The sequence below is a fragment of the Lepidochelys olivacea genome (assembly GCF_965140295.1).
Source record: "Lepidochelys olivacea isolate rLepOli2 genome assembly, chromosome: 3".
Classification (NCBI taxonomy): Eukaryota; Metazoa; Chordata; order Testudines; family Cheloniidae; genus Lepidochelys; species Lepidochelys olivacea.
In genome coordinates this window covers 59,885,569-59,902,890 of record NC_140413.1, presented here as the reverse complement: position 1 = coordinate 59,902,890, position 17,322 = coordinate 59,885,569, and the positions used below count along the sequence as shown (strand labels likewise).

Below are 17,322 nucleotides of genomic sequence, written 5' to 3'. Positions count from 1 at the left end.
TCCTGCTCAAAAGATGGCACTCTAAGCCCAGACAAAACCTCAGGCACAAAAGTCCTTTTAACGTTTTGTTTAAAAGGCTTTTAAGACCGTTACCAAATGCTCTTTAGCGGATGTGCTGCAAGAATTGCCCGTCCCTACGCAGAACAGTGGAATGCGTTTGAAGTTATCAATATACTTTCATCCTTATGTCAGTGCCGAGGACTCAAATTTTAGGCAGAAGCCTATCTCCAAATATGGGCGATAGACTCTGAAACAGGCTTTCGTTCTCGACTTGCTCCCAGGCCCAAGTAATTTTTTGCGGTGTCAGACAATTAAGAAAAGCAATTTAATATAAGGCAGCACAGTATACTTTTTAAGTTCAGTGCCAGCAGCTGGGCAGGGTAGTGTTGGATCTTGTCAGCATTTTACACCAGTGAAATATGTCTTGTGTTTGGTTCTTTAGATAGCACAGAACTACTGAGCTCTTTCTGTGGACTATTAGCCTAATGATGTATGCATTTTCCCTCCTTCTTTCGTTGTGCTCCTGGCACCTTCTTGATAAAATATATTGCTTAATTGCTTGTGGATTTCTCTCTCAGGCGACCCTATGGTGGTCTCTGTAGCATTTATTCATAACAAACACACACAACTCCCCATTTATATAAAGCTCAGAAATTTCCATGTGCTATGTATTCCCCTCTCCCATGGGAGAATAAGGGCCTAACATTTCAGACAAACTCCTATTCGCTCCTATGAGGGTTTTGCCTTAGTAATGACTGTTGGTTCTGACCCTAAACGTGTAGCCCTGAGCAAACAGGGTTATAAACGTACAGCTGCTTGTAATTAGGAAGGACAAAAATCTTTCTAGTTCCCATAAATGCTTCTAGACAATCTGCTGCGATGGCGTGGTTCATTCTCTTGTCTTCTTTTATCAAGCACTGTAAAGCGATTTCCCCTGAGATTGTGTAAACGAATTATCAGATGTTAAAACATCAGGGTTTAGGCGGTCGTGTCGGGTTTCAGTTGTGTGTTACATATACTCTGTGTAATCTATTTCAGACCTTAAAGAAAGGAAGACTTGCAAATTTGTAGGCAGAACAAAAGAAAGTTTTATTACAATTTCCAAACTGCCTTGAGACCATTAAAATACTGTTAACTAAGTGCTTCAGCAGTTATGAAAAAGGAGCCGAGTAAAATCCCCAACTGAAAGAGACATTTTAGTGGATTCAAGGCAAAAATGAATTAGCCATCCTCACACTAGAGGATGAAGTCATGAAGCTCAGTCTAGGTTTTGTACATGTAGAAGCAGGAATCTTCTGGCCACTTCCGTGATCGGATTTAACTCGAATTTAAAACCACAATTGAATTTTTGTCTGATTAACATGATCAGAAGGGCCCAGTAACAAAAGGCACATTATTGTGAGGCTAGACTCTCCAGTTAGTAATGCAGATCTGTCAAGTTTGGATGGCTTCCAAGTCTAGAGGCTGTAACCTGGTCCCGTGGGTGGGGGCTGGGGATAAGGGGGTAAGGGAACATAGTGGTCTCTCTGCGGCTCTTCTTTTCATGTTTTCTGAATACACCCACCACATCCTCTAACCCGTGCTTATTCTCTTTCTTTTTATCATCACAGATCCATTCATGTTGTTGTGATCCCACAGAGCAGACATGAAGATCAGGCTGTCTTCAGCAATTGCTGCTCTGTGCGCAGCTCTCCTCCTGTCTTCGATAGAGGCTGAAGGTAAATCATTCCCTCCCAGGGCTCCTTGCAGTGATGGTGCAGAATTAAAACAAACAACCCCCTCCCCCAACTTTCTTCCTCTCCGTTCTCAGTGCAGTTACTTCACTTACTCTTCTCTCTCTCCTTCAGAGAAACGCCTCTTCTTCCTTGTCCCTCTGGTCCAGCTCCTTCTGTGTTTTGTTAATTTCACGTAGCAGATCCTCTCTCTCTCTCTCTCTCTCTCTCTCCGGTGTGCTGTCCACACTGACTGCTCTGCAGCCTTGGGAAAGCCAGGGCCAGGCTGGGAGTGCGGCGCTGTGCTCTCCCTGCCCCCCAGGCTGAGTGCACAGGGCTCAGGGAGAAGGCTCCTGTGCAAACACGAAAGCTCCGATTAAAGCTGAGGAGCCCCGGAGCGCTGGCACACGCCCTCCTGCCTGGTACTTAACTCTGCTTTGTGTGTGAAGTCAGAAGCCCTTGCCAATAAACTACTCCAACAGCGTGTGGCTCTCCGCGCCTGTGTCCTGCGATCGCGAGCGGCTCTTCCCCACCAGGGAGTCACGGGGGCAGCGGGGAAGGGAATTCGCTGCCCGCGGCTTCTGGCAGCTGCCAAGGGAGGCTCAGGCTCCCTCGCTCGGAGCAGGGACACCTCAGTGCGCCGCTCCCCCCCGCCGGGCTCGGCTCCCAGCCAGCTCCTTCCTCCCCTAGCCCGGAGCTGGCTGGCAGCGGCCTCTGGGCCGGGCTCGTGCAAGGCTGCGGGCCACCCGGAAGGCATTGCACAGGCGCTGGGGCGTGCTCGCCCGGGACAGTGCCCGAGGCCCCAAGGGATACAGCCCGCGCCGCGCCCTGGGAGTCCCTGAGCCTGCCGCGCGGGGTGCCTTAGCCCGCCCCTGTGGTGGGCGCGGAGCCCTGTGCATGGAGCCCCTGCTCCCTTCGCAGGACCCCCGAGTCCGCCCCAAGAGGGGCAGCGGGGCTGCTGCGGGGCCCTACTCTCCCTGCAGGGCGCCCCGGGCCTTCAGCGAAGCTCCTGCTCGGCTCTCGGGGGGCTGTGGCGCCGTCTTTCCCACCAGGGGGCTTGGGACCTGGGCCAGATCTCGCAGGAGAAGCCGGGCGGCTTCTCCTGCCTCCAGCTGAAGGAATGAAGAAAAGGAGGGGAGCCCCCATCGCAGCCTCGGCAGCGCGGCGCGATCAGTGCCGCTTAAAACCGCTCTGCTGCGCAGGGGGCATTTGCCTCTCTGCTGGGCAGGTAGGAGGGGGGCGGTGTTTATCTGCCTGGAGAGCTGGATGTGGTTTGTTTAACTGTTCCAGGGAAAGCTACCGCTGGGGATACACCCAAACTAACTCCCCTGATCCGCCGTGCCTGGGTAAGACCTCTGAGGCCAGAGACCCTGTCTGGGTAATGGGCTGAACCAAAACTATCCTCCAAACTTTTTGAAATGTTCAGATCCCAGGTATGGAGCTCAGGGTTGTTCCCTGGTTCTGTAATGGGCTGAACCGCAACCCAAATCTAAACACACGTTGCAAAGTTTGTATCCAGATCCGAACTCCATGGGTCCAGCTAATAATAATAATCAATAAAACACAATCTCAGCGAAACCCTAATGCAATTTGCCCTCCAGAAACAGCGGTGCTATTGGTAGGCCCTACCAAATTCATGGTCCATTTTTGGTCAATTTCACGATCATAGGATTTTAAAAATGGTAAGTGTCATGATTTCAGATATTTAAATCTGAAATTTCATGTTGTTTTAACTGTAGGGGTCCTGACCTAACTCTGAAGGCAGCAGAACAGAAGTAAAGGTGGAATGGTATAGCGTTGCCACCCTCACTTCTGTGCTGCTGCTGGTGGGTGCTGCCTTCAGAGCTAGGCACCTGGCCAGCAGCCCCTGCTCTCTGACCTCCCAGTTCTGAAGGCTGTGCAGAAGTAAGCCTGGCAATACTGCATCCCCACTACAAGAACATTGCAGCCCCCCGCCCCACTTGCATAACACTCTTTTGGGTCAGGACCCCCAATTTGAGAAACGCTGGTCTCCCCTGTGAAATCTGTGTAGTATAAAGAAAAAGTACACAAAAGACCAGCTTTCACTGGGGAGATCAGATTTTACAGTCCGTGACACATTTTTCACAGCTGTGAATTTGGTAGGGCCCTAGCTATGGGTGATCGGACAGGCACAAAGCAGATCAGCTTGCTGAAAAGTATGACAATTTTATCAACATCTGGTTTCTCTGAAAACGAATGCGATCGTTGCCTCTGGCTTCCAGCCACACTGTTGTTGGCTGAGGAACCAACGAACGTCATTTAAAATCATGTCAGAGTTTGCATTTGGAGCGCAGGAGCTCTGGGTGAGAGAAAGCAGAAAGAGTATAGAGCTGGTGTAGGGGGAGGACGAATATATATATTTAAAACTTAACAAGGACTCAACAAAAGGGCAAGATCCTACCACCTTTACTCATGTTGAATAGTGCCCTCCATATTAAATACTGCATAGATAACTTCGGTGATTTCAGTGGTGTCACTTCTGGAGTAAGATACTATCTATTTTGAGCCAGTGTGTCTGAGTTGGACCCTGACCAGCTAAGTATAGGGATAACTATTGTGATTGACTGAGTATTGCTGTTGAAAGTTACCAAATTATATTTTTGTGGAGTACAGAAGTATTTAGTTATAGTGAAACTAGATGCATATTCAATCCTTTCATCAAAGTAGATATAATTCTCATTTCAAGCCCTGTGAAACAATATTAAGCAAAAAAGGACTTGGGCCTGATTCTGTATAGTGCTGAGTGCAGACTGAATGGCTCAGCACAGTTCATGAGGCACTCAGCATTTTGCAAACCCAACCTTTACTCTGTATTCAGAGATTTTTATTAAATAAAATTTATCTAAATATCAGGGGCACACCTGCTGTTTTTTTGCATTTGCTTGTTCCATTAGCAGTGCCAATTCCTGAAATATTTATGCTCCTGTCCTTGCTCATACCAGAGAGGTTCTGTTTTCTTTTCTTGGCTGTAGTAACTAGCTGGAAACATTCCTAATAGGAAGCAAATATGCTTCTGTGAGTTCTCTCTAGGGAAGGGCAAACTTTGTCGTAGCTTGGGAGTTCTTGAAATGCTAAAATATACATTAAAATAAAGAGGACAAATTTTTGTCACTGTGAGAAAAATTATATAAGGACTTCTGCAAAGTCAGAAGAATCAAAAAATGTTGAGAACTGTGGGAGCAGGAAGTGGAATGGGAGCTGGAGGTTCTGTAAATAGGAATGCAAAAACTTAGGCTCACATCAGGATATACTCTAGTGAGAAAAGGGGTTTGGGTGTTTTTGTTTTTGGTTTTTTTTTGTGTGTGGAGCATTTATAGTTGGCCTTATTCAGTGTTCTTCATCTGTACAGTCTCTGTTGCCCTCCTACATTATTTTAATTTTGTGCCTCAATTTTGAATCATCTTTTGGAGGACATATTGGATCCTGTTTGTCTTGGTTTTACTGTCATTTCATCATGTAATCTGTCTGCTGAACTATAGCTATCATATGCACATTTCTTCATTTGGTTTGACTCCTCCGACATTCACATCATATTGACTCTCAGTCCTATTCTGGGTGGGACAGTTCCCAGTTTTTGGCTTCTACCCTGAGCAGGTGCCATAGAAGTTTTGCTTCAGTTCCTATCCATATCCATTAGGCTAGTGCAGTTGTGCAATTGATACTTCTTTGGCTGGCAGAAGGTCCCTTTCTCTTCCTGTTCATTACTGCTCCTCCTATGGCTTCCATAAGTAGCAAAGTTTCCACCCATGCTGCAGTTTCAAGCTCTGTCTCTCTCAGGAGTATATGGCACCTGTTGAAGCAGAGGAAGAATGGCAAGTTGGCACTGAAGGTTGAGTCTCTGCTACTCTGCCCCCTGCCTCTGTTTTTGAGCCTTCCTTCCTCTCCAGTGAATAGCTCCAATGTTTGTCTGCTGCTGCTGCTCATAATATCCCAAGCCCTTGAACAGTGAAACAGACCTATTCTTATCCATTTCATGGATACCTTTAGGGGTTCTGAATAACAGCAATACTCTGCTACAGTTTGGAAAGTGATGAGCATTAGCAAAGGCACTGGAATGGGCTGCAGACTTAGGAAGAGAGCACTGCAGTGGTTTATATTTAGTTCACTTTGGAAATGTATCTTAATACCAGAAGGATTAGACACAACATATTTTAAAAAATAGACTTAGAAATTGATGACACCTCAGTGGGAAAGCTATTAATTCACCCTTAGCAAGTGGGCGATTGGATTTTTCAAGCTCTGCATTTTATGGCTCTCTGTTTTACCTACAATAACATGCTATTTATCATCCATTTAGCAACCTTTTTTTCTGACATATTGTATTTTCTACTCTCTGCTTTGATTTCTGGTTTATTATGCTAGACCTCATTCACTACCTAATGTTTTTTTTCCTACTTCTCTAGTCCAGCATTTGGGAAAGTCTATAGTACTTTTCATCAATGTCTTGTGACGACATCCTACTTTTTTTACCCCCTTCACGTTGTTTTTCTTCATCTGGGACCATGAAGAATAGGAGGAAATCAGTGTCTTTTAGAGAAAGATATGAATGTCTTACTTTTTTTAGCCATGGATGGGGAAAAAATACTTTAAGGTATGAATAGCCTTGTAGTTACAGTCTCAGTATACTGCCTTGTTTCATAGCTTATGTACTATGTTATATTTCTCATACAGAGGAGATGTTCAAAAGGGAATTAGTCACCCAACTGTCATTGACTTTCAAGATCACCTTTGTGCCTTTAAAATCCCTCCCACAGTATCTTAACGAATAATCCGTTATATTATTGGCAATATTAAACATTTGAAGATTGTGACACTTCAGCTTTTCAGATGGTGGTAGTTTAGATTTAAATTCCAGAAAAGCCTGTTTTTTCCTGGGAAGGTGGGAAGCATAATTGTGCCAAGCTATCCACTAGTTGGGGGGCCTGAGAGAAAAAGGAATGTCTGTAGAAAAACATCTCTCCAGGAAATACAATATGGAGAGTGAAACATAATATGCAGCCATTGCTGTTAAGGGACTAAGGAAGTTTTATATGTAATGGAGTATACTTTTAATAAAGGGAGAGGAATGAATAGTGATAAGCAAGGGCATCTGAAGCCTTTCAGCTCCATGTCACCTATTCAAATTTGGATCCGGTTGGTAGTGACTTACCTTTTGATGGCTGTTGTTGTCCTCTGAGAAGTGAATTGGTGATCTCACACAAATTTCTAGTAATATGTGACCATCTCACAAAACCACTGAGTACTAAAGTTGATAGTACAATTTAAATATTTAAAGTGACTGTAACTCCTAATTTTTCTCATTGATTGTAGCAAACTTTATATCTATATCTATATATTTGTACCTGTATCTATATATCTATATCTACATAAATCAAATTCTGCCAAGTCTACAAACACACACACACACACACACACAAACACGTATGTGTGTGTATACATAGACTTGGCAGAATTTGATATAAAATAATTTTGATGGATAATATTGATGTTTATTTTTAATACTTTTTCTGATTTTTATCATTTAAATTTTGAAAGTTTTAGGAGGTTGGGCAATAGAAGGGGTCAGACAATAATTATTTAATGACAGTAGATTGATAAAGCTTTATAACCATTAAAACACAAATTGTCAGCATCACATGTAAAAATATACAAAGTAAATATCCTTAAATCTGACTCTAAGAAGTCCTCAAATAGTATTTTTCTTACTTTGCCTATCTGTAAAATTAGATGATCGATGAAAATATATTTCATCATTTTGTGTGTACGATGAAATTGACATTTATCAACATTTATTGATTAAAGTCTAACCCTTTGAAGCCTACGTATATATGCACATACACACATATATATATATATATATATACACACAAACACACACAGAACTGTGTGCATATTCAAAAATATATTTTTGTAATAGATATTTTAAAAATGTGAAATATTAACAAAGTATACTTCACATAAGTTACATTTTTACTCAAAATGTAAGAAATATATATAATTTATAAAATATAAACACAGATGGCAATCTTGTGGTGTTGTGAGCAGCACGGCATATCTGACGAGGTGAGAAGTTATGCTTTACTATACAATAGCTTTATTTTATTAAAATAAGAGGCTTATTCTTTCCTTCAGTGAAATTAGTAACTTTGACCTTAATCATGGGAACAGAGCTGGGTTCAGTGTCTGGTTAGTTGTATAAAAACAAATCCATGCCATATATAAAAGAAAAGAATGACGAATAAACATGAATATTGCGTCCTGTCCAGCCTTCACAGAACTCACTTCAGTAGGAGCAAGATTAGACCTATTGTTTGACTGCTACTGCAATGCTAGCCAGCAGGAGAAATCATACCATACTATTTTATGTGCCCCACAAAAATGGTTGTGGTTACATTAATTTCTCAGTGATGAGGTTGGAATTTGTATTTAACGGATAGTTAGATGCTGCAGGACAGCAGCTTCTAGAGTATGATAATTTTACTATAGGTCAAGTTATGGATCTAAATTATTTGACACTGTTGTTTTAAGTAATCTTTTCCTCTCTAGTTAGATATTCATTGGGAATCTCTAGCAGCTACCTTGTACAAGCTGTGAAATGCCACTGGCTTTTATTTTTTATTGGGTTTGTGCTAGCTGCTAAGCAATACAAACCAATACAATGTATACATAACATGGGGAAAAAACTCTGTATTTTTAGTCTTAGAAAATATTCTGATATATACAATATAAATAGTGCCATGAATTCGATATATCGTGACTGGATATGCATTTTTTTGGGATATACAACATAGGTTAGATTAAAAAAGAAATATATCTTACAGTAGTTCTAGAAGTGACTGAAACATATATGAACACATGAAAGATTGGTGTCTAAAATGGCTTATTGTAAGTTATTTGTTTAATTCATTGGAACCTCCTCATTGTCCCCAAGCCATGGTGGAATTAATAAATTGTGTGCAGACCCTCTCAGAGGTCCAGAGAGGCCCAGGCCACTTCCAGCTTTTGAGGCCCCCTAGCCATAATTAAAATAAAAAATGACAACACATGAAAACAAAATAAGGCACCAAAAAAAGTGAGACATAATTTGAATATTTTTTTAATTAACAAATGCTTTTCTAGCCTTTTTCTGTGCAAATGCACTAATTATTGAGGAAAAATCTAGCTTTCGTGCAACATCACAGTTGATATTAAGCATGGTGAGTCTATTAAAACGCTCTTGTCCCATAGGTGAATGGTGATAATTCTTTACCTGCTTCAACATGTTGAAGGTCCGTTCACCTGAAGCCACTGATGCAGGCAAACTGACAAAAATACGCAATATTTATGAACGTTTTAAACTCTTTAATGTGACAAAATCTATATCAGTTAACAAAAAAATTATGTCTTTTACCAAATCCCATCTCTTATTTGCTTACATTTGCAGCTCTAAGCTGAGAGAGTGTGTCTGATAGGGATGCGCATGAAAACAAGTTGTTAAACTTATCAAATGCCTAAAAATTAACAAGTTTCTAAATTTGAGGTCCCCTCTGAGCTTGAGGCCCAGGCCAAATGGCCCTCCTGGCCCCCCCTCCCCACCCCGATTGGCCCTGATTGTGTGGTGGATTGAGACCAGTCTGTGGCCATTTAGCTGGAAGTTCCAAGATTTATAGACATTTATAATTTTTTAAATGAGTTCTATATCATTAGTACTAAGCAAACAGTGCAATTTTTCTCTCATTAAGTAAATGTACAATCTTATCAAGTATTATTAGTTTTTGAGTTAGTAGGCAAATATATCTTATTATTCTCCTTTCCCATATTTGCTGGAATATTATGGCATCACCATACATTAAGGTCCTGATCCTGTACCTCTGAAGTCAATGGGAGCATTGCCATTCACAGCACAGGATCAGGCAAGAAGTGCCCAGTCTCTGTCTTGCAGAGACTTACACACAGGTAACTTTATTTGCCTGAGAAATCTTGATGAGGGCTACTCACATGAATATAGTTATATGCATACATAAATCTTTGTAGGATCAGGGCCTTAGGGGCCCAGTTCTTTAGGCCTAGCATAGGCAAACCTCCCATTTGTGTTCAGTGGACATTTTGTCTATAAAAGTACTGCAGGATTGAGTCCATATAACAAGTATATGATTTTGCCATGGTGGGCCAGAACAAGAATAATAATGTGAAATAGCAGTAGTCTCATTTATCTTTGATTAACATAATGAGATTTTTACCACAGAAATCTTTTACGATGCCTCATTTGACTCCTTGTTCTCAGTCATATGACCACAGTTAGGCCTCAAGCCTGCAATAAATTCCACATGGGTTAACCCGTGGTCTGTGCAGAACCCCACTGGAGTCCGTGGGGTTTTGGGTGAGGCTTGGATCCATTTGCAGGCTCGGGGTCTAAAGAGCTTTTCTTTCACTTGAATGGTGTTAATTCAATAAAAATGTTAATGGCTGGGGGTCAAATCCTGCATGTCTAAGGGAAAATTCCTGTTGACTTTAGTGGGAGCAGCATTTGGATTTGTTTAGCTTTCATATGTGGATGGTATTTACAGTAGTTAAATATTGATTGTACTCTACTTTTTAATTTCCAAGTACCACTTATGAGTTTTCATAAAATGGAATAAAATCCTTTAAAATGTTAAAGACTTTTCCCCACAGTCAGTTTTTCAGTTTATCAGGAATCCGGTCATTTGGATATCAACAAGTTGGGCTGCTGCTGTCCTTCAGCAGTTACAGCCTAAGGTCTCTGCTGCATCAGGTCAATTTACTTTCAAGGTTGGTGGTGCTATTTTTTCCATGTACTGATTTTTTTTTTTCTTTTGAAGCATGCTCAGGTCAGTTGTCTCTGCCTTTGCATTAAATTTGTCCTGAGCCATTGCTACTGAATCAATATTTTATAATGATATTCTTAATATGCAAATATATTTTACTATTAACATCTGTTGCATGATTTTGATACTAAATAACGACTTTGCTGTCTCTAGCAGTGTGATTACAGAAAACAGAATGATGAATAAAATGCATGCAGATTAATAGTCTAATCTCACTGCCTGTGTATGGATAATAGGAAAAATAACATTTATTCCAGTACTAGTCTATCTATTATATCAATATTACGAAGCCATATTATCCTATGGTTGGAAGTGACAGTAAATATCTATAAAAAGACTGTCTATTTCATTATTATCATTTATTATTATTGTATAAAGGCCTAGCAGCAGTTTAAATTCTGTGATTTATGTCTTAAAGATGCTCTTTTCATTGAAACGTGTTTAAATAACAAACCAAAAAATCCTTAATTAATCTATGATGGAGATCTTCCAGGAAACAGACAAAGTCTGACTAATAAAGAATGCTTGCCAAACAGAGTAAAGTATTTATGGAACGTATGGCTGAATCTTATCTTACTTTGTAGACCTGTTTAAATAGTAATCTGTACTATACCTACCATGCACTGACAGTGAGTCAGTAAAATACTGCATGACTGAGCATGAAAATTTTATTAAGAGAATATCATTATAAAATATTTTATGAAACGTCTTTGTGTAATGAACCCTGTACATGGAGGCTTTTGTCCATTGTGGGAAGCTAAAAAATAATAATTGACATTTCATGTCCATCTGCATGATGCTGCAAAATAGCGTATGTAAACTATTTCTTTCTATACTGTTCAATTACTTTTGTCACCAGCTCCTACAAGTTTTTATTTGCAGTCCTTTGTTCCGATCACTGGTGCCCTCTTCACTGTTCTCTATAAATTCTGTAAATAAATGTCTACAAATATACCTTGATGTTGTCTTTTCATAATTAACCAATGTGTTTGAAAGAACCATACTGGCATTTTATGTTAAAATGCTGCTTCTAGTATGGATACACCTGCTGCAAAGGGAACATGATAACGATGGTTTACACCTTGGAAATTGTACAGGAAACTGGTGTAAACAGGGAGAATCATAGTTTTGTGAACTTTTGTATCAGTTCAGATATTACAGCAAATCCCTTATAACCATTGTTATTTATTAACCCCTTCATTCCTGAATTCTTTGCAACCATATGCAAAATATGCTGGATTAGTGGCTCCTAGGAACAAAGGGGTTAAGCTCCCAGTACTTTGGAATAATGTAATACATGGATATAGTATTCTTGATATACATTTTACATGTATACTTACATATGGAACACAATATAAATTGTTTGACGAAACATGAAAATGCTCAACCTTTTTCTGTATTATTAAAATCTATTTTTCTTTATCTCTGCCAAGTTTTCAGATTTAGTGAAATATAATTGGTAAGAAATATGAGTATGCAGAGACCATTTAAAAAAGATGATCAATTCTTTGATCTCCTATGGAAAAGAGTACTGTATTGATGTTCTAAACGATCTCACGGTGTTGTAAGCAGGTTGTGATTTGGCATGCTTGTACGATCTGCACCCAGCATGTACAAAAAATCCTTTAATGGTTATGTGACATGTTTGCATATGTGGTTATTATCTGTGAACTCATTGTACATGTATCCAAATGTGTTTTCTATTGTGCTTGATTTTGCTGGCCATTCTTGAATGACTTGGCAACTCAAGAAACAAATGTTTTGTGCTGTCCTTTGTAATGCGTATGCTCTCTGATGTTTTGTCATATTTCGTCAGCTTTTATTTTACTCTTTTTTCCAACAACATATCTTTATATTTGTTGGAAACAAATTTATGCAAAGACAATCTTAGTAAGCTTTGCTCAGCATTATTATTTTATTTATTAAGATGATGGTAGCTTGTTCTGTTTAGTAAACGTTTCTCTGATGTAAATCTTTTTCAGTTAATCCACCGTCAGACTTGAATTTTACAATGATAGATGAACACACTGTTCGAATGTCATGGACAAGACCACCTGATGCAATAGAGGGGTACAGGGTAACAGTGGTCCCTACAACTGGTAAGATTTTGTTTTATAAAGTCAGATGATCTAGCACCACAACATTTGTTTTGGTTTTGTGAAATCTATTAAAACTGATTTTTGTGTAAGTGTCGAAATGAGGTGTGAGGATATATGTTAACGCCCTCATTTTTACAGGTAAGATTGTGCCTTGTCCTTACGCAGCTCCATAGAGGTGTAGGAGGGTGCAAGGGTTTCCCCTCTCTTGTGTGGCCTGTGTTAGGGCTACTTGCATTGTAGCTTCAGCGCTTTGAGATGCGCAAGGATTGTGCTCTAGATGCTTCTCCCTTGGTATGGAGGGGCAGGAAGTAGGTGAAGTCAGGACTCTACTTCCTCCTCCTATGTGCTGGCTGGTCACATTGCTGGAGTATGTTGCACCTCCTAAAGAGGAGGTGTAAATTTCTGTCCCTCAAGGAAAATAGGGACTTCCTGGGAGAGCGGGCCTATACTACCCCTGGCTGCATGATGCAGGCAGATAGCAAAATCTAGCCTCTGTGTTCTGCCACCTGTTTGGGTCCTTCACTCACTGTTAATCTCTTCAGCAGTTTAGTTTTGTAGCAGTCCCTCTTCTAAAACACTTTTGGAGGCCCAATCTTGTAAACTGGGATTTTCAAAGGGCCTAAGGGATTTAGGGACCCAAATCCCATTGAAAGTCATTTGAAAATCCTGGCTGCGAAACCTTATTCATTCCAGTGAGCTCTTACTCTCGTGAGTAGTCTCACTAAAGTCAGTGATACTTCTTACATCCATAAGGGTCTGCAGGGTTGGGCCCTGGAATCCTGTTGTTAGTGTAGAAAGTTTACCCACTATTTCATTTCCCTAAGATATACATAATCTTGCATAGTTCTGAATACTTTCAGCTGCTGTTAACTTAAATGGGAATTGAGAGCGCTATGCACTTCTAAGGAGACACTATGCAGGATCAGGTCCAAATGTTCTAGGCTTGACTAGTGAATACTCATTGATGTTGATTAGGTTTACAGAACTTTTTCTTAAACACATAGCCCATTGTCAAAAATAGTTACGGGATGACATACATTGACGGTAGATAGGTGACGAAGTTCTGCTACTATTGCTTCTAGCTGTATAGCGGGAAAGGTAATGTCCACTGCTGATAATCTTTTTAATGGTGTCTGATTCCTGGAAATCCTGTTTCAGCTGTTATCCCAATGTAAATCAGGCGTAATTCCCAATGACCTTAGTGTAAAACTGATGAATTCAGAATCAGATCCAGACATTTTTTTTAACCAAAACTGACTCTATAAACGGTGTGTCTCTGAGTTTCCTCTGCCTTGACCCTTAACAAGTGCGGAGTGAATATAAAATTCTACTAAATCCAAATGACAAGATTTCTCATGCTAATTCTCCACAGATGTTGGTAGCTACTCATGGTGCAAGGCAGTTGAGAATCAGGCCCAGTGTTTGCATATCTACAGTAGTATTAGAAATACCAATTTGGAAACATGTCTCTTCTGCCTTAATTTTACATATTGGAAAACTGAAAACAGTCCTCTATTAAAAATATCATAGCTTAAATAACATAGAAGTACCCTATACCAACCATGTGCTTTTTCTAGGGAAAATATTGTGCATCTCTCTTAAGGTAAAATATTGGGGTCACATCTCATCTCATTTATCCCAGTGTAAATCATTTGTAACTCAACTACAATCACTGGAGTTATACCCGTGTAAAACTGATATGAGGTTAGACTCAGACCCACTATGTAAACTGATTTTCTAAATGACAGCTAATTTTATTGTACACATGTTTGGTTTTAAAATTGATGAGTAAATAAAATGCTTTATTGGACGCAGTTTTGTATGTCCTTTGCAACTAGGTGTTTCAGGAAGGCAAACAACTGTTTTAAAATTTTATTTACAGCCTGTGGGCAGATAGCTCTTTCTACTGTGTTTTCAGATTATGAAAAACTCATCATTATTATTATTGCGTTTAGACCCTTTGTGTTAAATGTGCTTTGTATGTTGTATTGCAGATGGACCTACTAAAGAATTTACCCTTGCACCTAGTACTACCCATACTATACTGTCAGATCTTACACCTGATACAGAATATGTTGTGACAATAGCTTCATATGATGACAGAGAAGAGAGTCTACCTGTCTTTGGCCAGCTTACAAGTAAGTACACATAAAAAAGTTAGACATAGCTGAATAAAGTAACTGAAGTGGCTATATAATATTTGGGTTATAGGACCAAATTCTGGCTTGGTGCCAATTGGCCAACAAAAGCTCATTGCATATCTATAGCCTGGCCATCTGTGGCCCACGAGCAGCCTTTTCCCCGTTATGCTTTGTTTCTGGCTTTGCCACAGATTTCTCATATAATCACAAGCATGTTACTTAACCACAGTTTGCCTGTCTGTAAGATGCGGATAATATTATTTACCTGATTTACAGGGTATTGCAAAGGTCAATTATTAAACACTTTAGGATAGAAGGTATAGTGTGAGCACAAGGAATTTTTAATTATTTATGTATTGGCCTTAACTCTAATGCTGTCAAATCAGTGTCCAGGAATTGTACTTGTAAACTGCACGTTCTGAGAGAGGCACACAACAAATCTTGTTGACATATCTCCTTCTCACCTTGTTTTTCTTGACTTTTACAAAATGTAACCTACAGTCAACTGACAATTTCTGGTTTCCCTTCCACTAATCCTGTTTATGTTGTGGTTTGTTTAGTTCAGACAGGTGTTCCAGTTAGTCCAGAGGACAAGAAGCCTGACCAGATTCAGATTCAAAGTACGTTTTTTGTCTTCCATCTTATGTGACATTTTAGAGGTAACTAAAGGTTTGATCCAAAACCCAGTTAAGCCAGTGCAAAGTCTCCCAAAGGGCTTTGGATCAGATGATAAAGTCAAATCCTGTGCCTATGTTGTTTAGCAGTAAGGTTGTACTAACATGTAATCTGGCTGTGTGTGCTGGGCTGACCAAAGTTGAGGAGGGTCTGAAAATCTGCCACCTCTCTATGGGAAAGAGGTGAAAATCTGAGCTGAGCACCAGGGATTTCACACAAATAAACTCACATCCTCTGAGCATATCTCAGCCCTTTAATAAATGTCTCCCTGCTGAGGACACACAGAGTTGCAGAAAAAACCTATACGGCTGCCATGTGGGGATAAGAGTGGGGGCGGGAGAGAAGAGCGGTATCAGAATTAATTCTTTCCCAGCATCAAATCCTTCTACAACATCATATATTGGGGGTGTGCACTGCTGCAGGAGCTGTGTGTCTCCCTTTGTAACTACTGATCACTACAGGACAAGGTGCTCTTTGACCCCAGCCTGAGCTCCTGATGGACAGTTCCATTTTGGAGCTGCCAGTTGGAAGGCCCCTGTTGAAGGTGTGCAGCTCCATTCGGTTTCTCCAACCAAAACTTGCCATCAGGAGCTCAGGCTGCACATGCTCAGTGCCTCTCCAATGTCATCCCTTAGTTCCCAGGTAGAGAGAGACTGTGACACCACTTCTGGGCAGTGGAAGAGCAGGTGTTACGTAGCCACTTCTGAGGCTGGCTTCCTCCATTAGCACACAAATAGTTCTTTGTGGCTTCAAAGTCTAGTTGGGGTGCATGGCTTTGGTAGGTCTTGTGCTGCAACTGGACAAAGCCCATGATTTGGCCCTCAGGGACAAATTCTTCCTACAGATATGCAGATCTCCTTTTGACATCAGTGGGAGATTTGTATATATGCAAAGGCACATTTGGCCACAAGCAACTGCGTGTTGATTCAAATTAGACCCATTAATTAATAGGTCTAATTTATAAAAGTTATAAAATGTTTAACAGGGGTGTGTGATTTTTTGCATAGATGATCAATGTGTCATACAAAAAAGGAGTATGTCATTTCCAAAATCACATTTTAACACATTTTACAAATACTATATTAGTGGTTTAGTAAAGTTATTTTCCACCAAAAGCATTGAATATTTTGTGCAGTATTTACTATTTCGGCCCCAATGCTTATCAGTGTTATTGTAATTAATTTCTTTCAACTGTTCTCTGTTTCTGGAATGTCCTCCCAGTAGATATGTCACTAAAGCTAGGTGAACGGTGTCCAACCCAAGTAAGATATTTCAAATAAGGATTTTAATCCGTTTAATTTCTGTTTGGCTTGGCTTCTACTTGTTAGATTTCTGTTGTTCATTTTTAACTGACAGCTTTTGTCTATGGTATGGGATAGTGAAAGTGTTTGGAGATATTGACATGTAAGTGATCTGTCATTGTTCTGTGAAGAGATTTGTGTTGTTTTTAATATGTTTCAGAATGTTCCGTCAGTGCACTGACAGATTTAGTTTTTCTTGTGGATGGCTCGTGGAGTGTGGGGAGAAGTAACTTCAGATATATTTTGGACTTCATCGGCACTCTTGTATCGGCTTTTGACATTGGGGAAGAAAAGACACGAATTGGAGTTGTTCAGTACAGTACTGATACAAGAACTGAGTTCAGCTTAAATCAGTATTTCAGAAGGAATGATCTTCTTAATGCAATTAAAAGAATACCTTACAAAGGTGGCAATACAATGACAGGTACAGATTTTAGCTCTTTGATAACATATGAAAGCTAAAAGTTGAGGGAAAAACTTCCCCCAAAGTTTGTTTGTATAGCATTTTATTTTACAGCTGAAATTCTATTTAAATCCTAGTTCACTCA

At 40.2% G+C, this 17,322-nt stretch overlaps 1 protein-coding gene across 6 annotated transcripts in view; it reads left to right on the top strand.

Moving 5' to 3' along the window:
* COL12A1 (collagen type XII alpha 1 chain) overlaps positions 1-17,322 on the top strand; it is a 135,076-nt gene that overhangs the window by 1,730 nt on the left and 116,024 nt on the right. For 5 of the 6 annotated variants that reach the window (XM_084623180.1, XM_084623178.1, XM_084623181.1 and 2 more), the window contains 5 exons: positions 1,611-1,718; positions 12,541-12,657; positions 14,652-14,795; positions 15,359-15,418; positions 16,935-17,198. In XM_084623180.1, the coding sequence (XP_084479306.1) occupies positions 1,646-1,718; positions 12,541-12,657; positions 14,652-14,795; positions 15,359-15,418; positions 16,935-17,198 (658 nt within the window). In that variant the 5' untranslated portion in view covers positions 1,611-1,645. The remainder of the gene's footprint in view (positions 1-1,610; positions 1,719-12,540; positions 12,658-14,651; positions 14,796-15,358; positions 15,419-16,934; positions 17,199-17,322) is intronic. The other variant, XM_084623183.1, reaches the window with a different exon arrangement.